At 38.2% G+C, this 9,573-nt stretch overlaps 1 protein-coding gene across 12 annotated transcripts in view; it reads left to right on the top strand.

Moving 5' to 3' along the window:
* The first annotated feature begins 4,373 nt into the window (after positions 1 to 4,373).
* l3mbtl1b (L3MBTL histone methyl-lysine binding protein 1b) overlaps positions 4,374 to 9,573 on the top strand; it is a 69,271-nt gene continuing 64,071 nt past the window's right edge. For 7 of the 12 annotated variants that reach the window (XM_062062852.1, XM_062062855.1, XM_062062851.1 and 4 more), the window contains exons 1-2: positions 4,409 to 4,524; positions 8,814 to 8,948. In XM_062062852.1, coding sequence (XP_061918836.1) covers positions 8,838 to 8,948 — 111 coding nt within the window. In that variant the 5' untranslated portion in view covers positions 4,409 to 4,524; positions 8,814 to 8,837. Of the gene's footprint in view, positions 4,622 to 4,881; positions 4,979 to 8,813; positions 8,949 to 9,573 lie in introns of those variants that run through there. The other 5 variants (XM_062062844.1, XM_062062845.1, XM_062062847.1 and 2 more) reach the window with 5 other exon arrangements.

Genomic DNA, 9,573 nt, shown 5'->3' with positions numbered 1-9,573 from the left:
AACAAGACTGTCACTTACAGCCATCTAGCGGCCAACACAGGTCACTACAACCCAGAATGATAAAAGGTCAACTTCCCCAAAAACTGCTGCAAAAATATTATATATGGACATAAATGTGTATATGTTTATACACATTTGTAGCTGATGAAATTTGAATATTTTGCTCACTTTTCTCACATTCAGCTCTCTTTTCTCACATGTACCCTCATCTTATTTAAATAGTTTATCTCCGCTGCAGTCGGGCGGAAGGCGCGGTACACCCTGGACAAGTCGCCACCTCATCGTAGTTAAATATAAACGTTAAATATAAATGTTTTGCCAAGTGAGAAGTTAAATATTTAGAATAATTTAAATATATATTATTATTATTTTCTAAATATTTAGCTCTACACTTGGCACTCATATAATGTCTATTAAACATTTGTATTTATATTTAACATTTCGATTTAACATGTACATTTAACATTTGTATTTATATGCCATTACATACCATTTAATATCTACTTTAAATGTGAAGAAAATTAGCTTAATGTGAGAAAAGTGAGCTAAATATTAAACATTGAAAAGTGTGATTGCATTTTTACATTTGTCACATGTAAATATTACTTTAGCCTGAAACAAACCCTTAAAGTGTTTATTATGTTTTGGGGAATTTAACATTTCAAACAACATTCAATATAACTCTATGTTTTTAAAATAATAATACTAATTTCCATAAATTACATTTTCATGTTTATTTTCATATCATTACTTGTAGATCTTAAGATGGGTCAATAATATTAATAATGGATTAGATTTATAGAGTGATTTTCTAGACGCTCAAAGCGCTTCACAGTGAGAACTGAGAAGCCATCATTCATTCACTCCAACATTCACACACCGGTGAGCAGCAGAAACTTTGATTTTTATGCTTTATGTTTTCAACATTTCAAAACAAAAAGTCACACTCAAGTCCTCAGGACAAAAACTGTCCAGGTGTATACGGGTATGACTTTAGTCTGTGTAAGTAGTTTTCTCTAAATAGATTCTGATACCTCTAAAGCGAGTCCTGAAATTCACTCACACATTAGACCAGGGGTTCCCAAACTTTGTTATTGGGTTAAAAGAATTTGGCCGGAACTCCCCACAATTTTCCCCAAGTTCTTTTTTTCTTTTCCTTTCTATGCTCTCCTGTGCTGGTGCGGCTGCACTAAACACTAGACCGGACACATTTCTTTATTGATTTTTTAGATTATAATTATTATTTAACATGGGGACTTCCTGCGGACCTGATTGTGGACGATGGCAAGCCGGATGCGGCCTGTGGTCCATAGTTTGGTGACGTCAAAAAAAAAGGTCAGTTTCCCAAACAACCTAAAATAAAAAGACCAAATATTGTGGGTTTTTTTTCACTTTAAACCAGTCAATACTTTTCATGAAACATACTGTATTTGAAAGACTATTTTCTTATTACTGGAATATCTGGAGTGGGTCAGTGATTGATTGGCATGTTTGATTTGCATGCTTTTTTTTTCCAGTGGCAGAATTTAATATAAAAGTATTCATTTGTGTGAATGCTTTGGAGCATTCACACAAATGGTTTTCTACACCAAAATTCATCTATTTATTAAACTTCTTCAACTTCTTCTTCTTCTTCTCCAGATTTTGGCACGCTCTACCTTCCACATTGTTCACCTGATTCAAACCGTTCCTACTTCAAACTGTTCAGCCTATTCTGGAATAGCGGGCTTTCCCTTGACAAATTCCAAAAATGCACGCATTTCCCAGAATTACAGATTTCCGGGACATTTTTCCCATTCAAAATGAATTGCCCATTTTTCATACTTGCACCATTTCCACATTTTTCAACCAATTCAAACCATTCCACCTTTAACATATTCCACTCATCCTGGAAATTCAAACTATTATTTTTCCAAGTTCAAAAAAATTCCAGGAATTCCCGTTTTTTCAAACCCTTTTTTCTGGCGACTACTCCTTCCACATTTCTCAACCCACTTCAATCGTTCTACCGTCCAAACATTCCTCTTAATCAGGACAAAAAACAAAGTTGTTTTTCGAACTGGAAAATTTTCCCGTTTTCCCGAAATTCCAGGAATTCCTTACTACCATTTGTCAATTAAAAATGTTACTACTTCAACATTTCTCGACCGATTTGAAAAATTCCAACACCAACCCTTTCAACTCATTCAGACCATTCAATTTTTTTTTTTTTACCATTTTCAAAAAAAATCTTGCTTTCCCGAAATTCCCAAATTTTTGGGAAATTTCCATTGAAATCAATGGGATATTCTTCAAAGTTCCACAATTCCCACATTTTTCATCCAATTCAAACGGTTCCAAACTCAAAATATTCCGCCTGTTTGAGAATTGTGTGTTCTACTTTAACAATTGTAAAAAAAAAATCCAGGATTTCAGTTCAACGTCAGCATTGGAGCATTCACAAGCAATTTCTTCAGGAATTGCTTCGTCTAGTTAACTGTTCATCTTTTAAAACATATAAATGATATACGGGTGAAACTCACAACATTTGAATAATATTAGGTCCAAAAATTACTACATTAAAATTAATATGTGATATAAACTCATTGCTGCAAAGTGGAATATGTCAAGCTATTATGTTCTAATTTTGATGATCATGGTTTAGTTTTTAAAAACCCAACATTTTCTGAAATTATAAATTCAAAGTTTTCATAAACTGTAAGCTTATATCTAAAGAAGTCTTGAAATAACTTGAGTTGCATGTTATGAGTCCATCCATTCATCCATTTTATTCCGCTTATCCGAGGTCAGATCGCGGGGCAGCAGCCTAAGTAGAGAAGCCCAGACTTCCCTCTCCGAAGCCACTTCGTCCAGCTCCTCCCGGGGGATCCCGAGGCGTTCCCAGGCCAGCCGGGAGACATAGCCTTCCCAACGTGTCCTGGGTCTTCCCCTTGGCCTCCTGCCGGTTGGACGTGCCCTAAACACCTCCCTGGGGAGGCGTTCGGGTCGCACCCTGAGGAGATGCCCGAACCACCTCATCAGGCACCTCTCAATGTGGAGGAGCAGCGGCTTTACTCTGAGTTCCTCCCGGATGACAGAGCTTCTCACCATATCTCTAAGGGAGAGACCTGCCACCCGGCGGAGGAAACTCATTTTGGCCGCTTGTACCCGTGATCTTGTCCTTTCGGTCATAACCCAAAGCTCATGACTATAGGTGAGGATGGGAACGTAGATCGACCGGTAAATTGAGAGCTTTGCCTTCCGGCTCAGCTCCTTCTTCACCACATTGGATCGATACAGCATCCGCATTACTGAAGATGCCACACTGATCCGCCTGTCGATCTCACAATCAACTCTTCCCCCACTTGTGAACAAGACTTCTAGGTACTTGAACTCCTCCACTTGGGGCAAGATCTCCTCCCTAACCTGGAGATGGCACTCCACCCTTTCCTGGGCGAGAACCATGGACTCGGACTTGGAGGTGCTGATTCTCATCCCAGTCGCTTCACACTCGGCTGCGAACCGATCCAGTGAGAGCTGAAGATCCTGGCCAGTTGAAGCCATCAGGACCACATCATCTGCAAAAAGCAGAGAAATCCTGCAGCCACCAAACCAGATACCCTCAACACCCTGACTGCGCTTAGAAATTCTGTCCATAAAAGTTATGAACAGAATCGGTGACAAATGTTATGAGTCTATGTCAATTATTAGTTTCACCGTGCAAATCTAATTGCTGGAATAAACAACCCTTTGCACAAGATTCCATTTTTTTAAGTTTCACCTGAACGTTTCAATTCTTCCTTTTATCAAAAAGTGGTCACTTACTACCACCTAGCGGCCAAAACATGACACTACAACTAAGCCGCAGCTTCACGCCTGCACTGAAAGCTAGCGTGTCTTTGTTCGCTGACACGACTTCTCCTTTCTCATTTTCTCCAAAAAACACGACAAAGGAACACAACAGTTTGTGTTTTTAACGCATATTTACGACTGACTGAAGTGCTTGGAGCTAAAAGGCGCCTTGCAGCCTTAAACGAGGACACGAGAATGTGCAGGTTAAATAAGGACAAGGCGTCAAATGTAGCAAAAAGGAAAAAAAGTGTGTCAAGAAATGATGATATTTAGACACATTGTGCACATTAAAAGAACTTAAGTGTTTCACTATGAAAGAAGCACATTGTCGTTGGTTAACTTAAACAGAAAAGAACACGGTGATTGTGTAATAACAAATACAAGCAAACACGTTTTGGAGCTCGTTTCCGTTAACAGTGGACAATATATGCGCACGGTTCCATCCAAGCCCCCTTGCTTGTGTGTAGCATCGCCAGGGCTGAAATGAGTTGTAATGATTTATCGCCATGCACAATTGATCACCGATTGTAAACTTTTTTTTTTTGCGCAGAAAGCCAAACTTGTCAAGGCAGCGCATCTCCCGCGCATGCGCAGCCTCCTCTCTCCAGCAGCTCTAAATAAGAGTTAAAAGAGAAACGAGGTGAGTTCCACATTTTAAGAAAAAAACAACAACAACACGCTGCGTCAGGAAAGGTGATTTGTTGCAAGTTTGGAGCGTCGTTGTTTTGCCAAGAAGGGTGTCTCTTGTTTTGCGTGGGTAATTTTCACTCAGATTTTTTTTGGGCGAAGGGTGAGAATAAATCGTTTTCTCCAAGTTTCTATAAGAATGTAATCACGCAACAATACCGAAGACAGTAACAGTTGCTCGGTGTGACTCTCAGTCTTACTGGTCATGTGGTAAATATTGGAGAGTCGTGGCACGTCTTCCCCGGTTGTTATTACCCGGTCAACTTATTTATTAGCAGGCTGCATCCAGTCCCAATGCTATGCTAGCCGCTGGAGTTGAACGGAGCGAAGCTAGCTGACAGTTAGCTTGCTGTCAGCGCTACGAGCTAGCCAACATTCCGTGACAAGGGAGGGGGGAAAGTGAAGAAAATAACCATGGCGGAGGAAAACTACCAGTTGGGAGATTACACCGCAAACCTAGGTCTTTCCTCGTTGTATGTGCTTTGTTTCGAGGCGGAACTTGAGTAATTGACTTAAGTTTAAATGTGTTGGTGGCCTCTTCCCCATACGCCGCCATTTTGTACAAGACGAATGCTAATCATGGGCGCTCTCTTACGTGCACTTTATTTACGGCTGGATTTAAAACAACGTCTACAAAGTCGAGCTCAACCCCCCAACACACACCGACTCGGGTCATTCGTTACTTTTCCCCAGGTTGGCGCCCTCAAACACCCGGGAACATCATCTTATTATAGTGTTAAGCCTGCGTCAGGACTAAAACGTTATATCGCAACATAAATGTGGCGAGGAGGGTTTTGAGTTCATGCGGCGGCTGCGGGAAGCTGCGTTCTTTTTGCAAGTGCTAAACAAATCAACCCAACGCTTGTGTACGTTGAGGCAAACGGACGCCTTGCAGAGATACGGTTAAAACAAGGAAAATGTGAACTCATGTAATTAACTTTAAGTTGGGAGAGCTTTTCTTGTGTTTGCTAGTGGTCCGGATGGAGGTTCGTGCCAATAGGCTCGTTTGTGGGCACATTGACCCGCTAGTTGGCCTGCAAAAGAGTGTTATTATTGCGTGTTTAGTGTGAAATCCAAGTGCATGGTGTATCCTGCAAGCCAGCACACCGTTGCCATCTAGCGGTGATGTTGCATATCGCTGTTTAACAAGTGACCGTGGAAGGCCACTTGAGGACTTACCGACTGACGAGTCCAATAATACAGATCTGGGGCCGTACTTATCAAGCTTCTCAGAATTACTCCTAAGAAGTCTGCTAAGAGTTGACTTAAGAGTAAATAAATTATTCGCTGAAAGCTGCACTTAAAAGTTAGTTATCAAGCGTCTTACTCACACTTTCAGCGAAGTGTAGGACTGAATCTTAAGTGTCACACTCAGAGCTGAATTACGACATTACTATGTGCCGTAAATGGAATTTTAGGTGACATAATTTCTGTGTCCATAGAAATGACCAATCACGGAAGGGAATCCGTTGTCTTAAGAATAAAGAAATATCTTGGAAATATTTAAGTGGACAACGGGAGTGTATATTTTGACAATAAACTACAAAATAATACAAAACAAACTAGTCCCCGCCGGCACTCACGCTACCGCTCCCTCTCTTCTCTCGCCCACACACTCACTGACGTCACTCACCTCACGGTCACACACATACGCTACTGTCATAACATTTTCTTTCCAATTCATTAATTAGGCAACTAATTTGAAACTGGTGTGGGTGGCTCTATATATACTAGCCCACTGCAGCCACATGCAGAAATCAACATGGAATCGAAAAGTATTAAATCTGTGACAAAAATAATACCCGCTCTGTCTAAACGATACTCTAAGAAGCTTGATAAGTACGGCCCCTGGGGCCGTACTTATCAAGCTTCTTAGAGTGCCATTTTACACTTAAGTCCTGAGAATTTGCGAAATTTAGTCCTACTCTCAAACTTAAGAATAAAAGCTTTTTATCAACGTTCTTAAGTCTAAGAATCACTCCTACTCTCCACGATATTTAAGAGACCTTCAGAGGTGTCTTAAGTGGTTAGGAGTTGCCAGCAGGGGATGGCACTGAGGCGAGAGAGACGTGCGCGAACATTCAGGGATCGGAACGATGTTCTGGATTTGTTTGATGACGAGCAGCTGATCAAACGGTATCGTTTAGACAGAGCGGGTATTATTTTTGTCACAGATTTAATACTTTTCATTTCCATGTTGATTTCTGCATGTGGCTGCAGTGAGCTAGTATATATAGAGCCACCCACACCAGTTTCAAATTAGTTGCCTAATTAATGAATTGGAAAGAAAATGTTATGACAGTGTGGGCGACAGAAGAGAGGGAGCGTTAGCGTGAGTGCCGGCGGGGACTAGTTTGTTTTGTATTATTTTGTAGTTTATTGTCAAAATATACACTCCCATTGTCCACTTAAATATTTCCAAGATATTTCTTTATTCTTAGACAACGGATTCCCTTCCGTGATTGGTCATTTCTATGGACACAGAAATTACGTCACCTAAAATTCCGTTTACGGCACATAGTAATGTCGTAATTCAGCTCTGAGTGTGACACTTAAGATTCAGTCCTACACTTCGCTGAAAGTGTGAGTAAGACGCTTGATAACTAACTTTTAAGTGCAGCTTTCAGCGAATAATTTATTTACTCTTAAGTCAACTCTTAGCAGACTTCTTAGGAGTAATTCTGAGAAGCTTGATAAGTACGGCCCCTGATAATGTTATTTTAGATTTTTTCCGAGGGGGTTTCTGCGAGTCATTCAAAACATTAAAAGTCATTCAATGGATTTTGCGAAAATACGATGTCCAGAGGCATTTCAACAATTTCATACAATTGGCAACAAAACAAACCACCTGACTTAATTTTTCAAATATGGGAAAAAATGCACTTCTAGATTTTGATGTTTACCTATTTAGGATGATTAAGTTATTGACCTTCTAATTACAATGGTTAAAATTGATTTATACACATATATTTAATGAAAATTGTTTGTTGTGTTTGAAGGGGTTACTTGCATTATATTATTATGTATTATGATTACATTAGTGCTAAATTTGGCCACACTTAGTGTATGTCAACTATTCAACATTATCATTGTCAAATGCTTACAATTGTGTCTATACAGACAAGTTTATGCTTTTGACTATATAACAACGATCTGCAGTTGGACATGGGCATGAAATTGGAAAGTTGCATCGAAAAGCATTACATTAGATTTGCTGATACCTGCAGAAATCCTAAATATGTTAAATATGACTTTTTTTTCAGGCGTGGGATTCTTCAGAAATTATGTGGCGGCTGCGGGAATCTGCGTTATTGTTGCAAGTGCTAAACAAATCAACCCAACGCTTGTTTACACTGAGGCAAACGGACGCCTTGCAGAGATACCGTTAAAACAAGGATAATGTAAACTCATGTAATTAACTTTAAGTTGGGAGCGCTTTTCTTGTGTTTGCCAGTGGCCCAGATGGAGGTTCGTGCCGATAGGGTCGTATGTGGGCACATTGATCAGCTAGTTGGCCTGCAAAAGAGTGTTATTATTGCCTGTTTAGTGTGAAATCCCGAAATGGATGGATGGATGGATGGATATTGTGAAATCCAAGTGCATGGTGTATCCTGCAAGCCAGCACACGGTTGCCATCTAGTGGTGATGTTGCATATCGCTGTTTACAAGTGACCGTTAAAGGCAACATGAGGACCAACTGACGAGTCCAAGAATATAGATCTGATATTATTTTAGCTTTTTTTCCTCCAAATATTTCCGTATCAAGGTTTCTGCGAGTCATTAAAAAACATTAAAAGTCATCACATGGATTTTGCGAAAGTATGGTGTCCAGAGGCTTTAAACAATTTCATATAATTGCCAACAAAACAAACCACCTAACTCAGTTTTTCAAATTGGGAAAAAATGCACTTCTAGATTTTGATGTTTACCTATTTAGGATGGTAAAGTTATTGACCTTTTAATTACAATGGTTAAAATTATATATGTACATATACTTAATGAAATTTTTTTGTTGCCTTTGAAAGGGTTACTTGCATTATATTATTATGTATTATGATATTATTAGTGCTAAATTTGGCCACAGTTAGTGTAAACTTTTGAACTATTCAACATTACATTTTTAAATGCTTACAACTGTGTCTATACAGACAAGTATATGCTTTTGACTATGTAACAACGATATGCAGTTGGACATGGCATGAAATTTGTTTTAAGTTGCATTAAAAAGCATTAAATTAGATTCGCTGATACCTGCAGAAATCCTAAATATTTTAAATATGACTGTTTTTTGGCAGGTGTGGGATTATTCAGAATTGGGAATGGCTGACACTCCACCCAGTGATGGTCCATCGCAGGGTGCAGACTTTGACATGATTGGTGCTCTGGACTGGAAGGATGGGATTGCCACTTTGCCAGGAAGTGACATCAAGGTACATCAAGTCATATTTTATTGCAACATGTCAATCTCCTCTTATGTGTATTTTGCCATCACTGAATATTAAGCGTCTACTAATTCTTCTTGCCTCGTTTATACACACACAAACTCGTTTTCATTAAGGGCCAAATCACAGTTATGGCTGCCCTTAGAGGTATATATATATATATATATATATATATATATATATATATATATATATATATATATATATATATATATATATATATATATATGTATATATATATATATATGTATATGATTATGTATGTATGTATGTATATATATATATGATGATGTTTATGTGTATATATATATATATATATATATATATATATATATATATATATATATATATATATATATGTGTGTATGTATATGATTATGTATGTATGTATATATATATATATGATGTTTATGTGTATATATATATATATATACATATATATATATATATATAAATATATATATTTATATATATATATATATATATATACACTACCGTTCAAAAGTTTGGGGTCACATTGAAATGTCCTTATTTTCAATGAAGATAATTTTAAACTAGTCTTAACTTTAAAGAAATACACTCTATACATTGCTAATGTGGTAAATGACTATTC

The sequence above is a fragment of the Entelurus aequoreus genome, linkage group LG11, assembly GCF_033978785.1.
Source record: "Entelurus aequoreus isolate RoL-2023_Sb linkage group LG11, RoL_Eaeq_v1.1, whole genome shotgun sequence".
Taxonomy (NCBI): domain Eukaryota; kingdom Metazoa; phylum Chordata; class Actinopteri; order Syngnathiformes; family Syngnathidae; genus Entelurus; species Entelurus aequoreus.
This window is presented reverse-complemented; position numbering and strand designations above follow the sequence as displayed.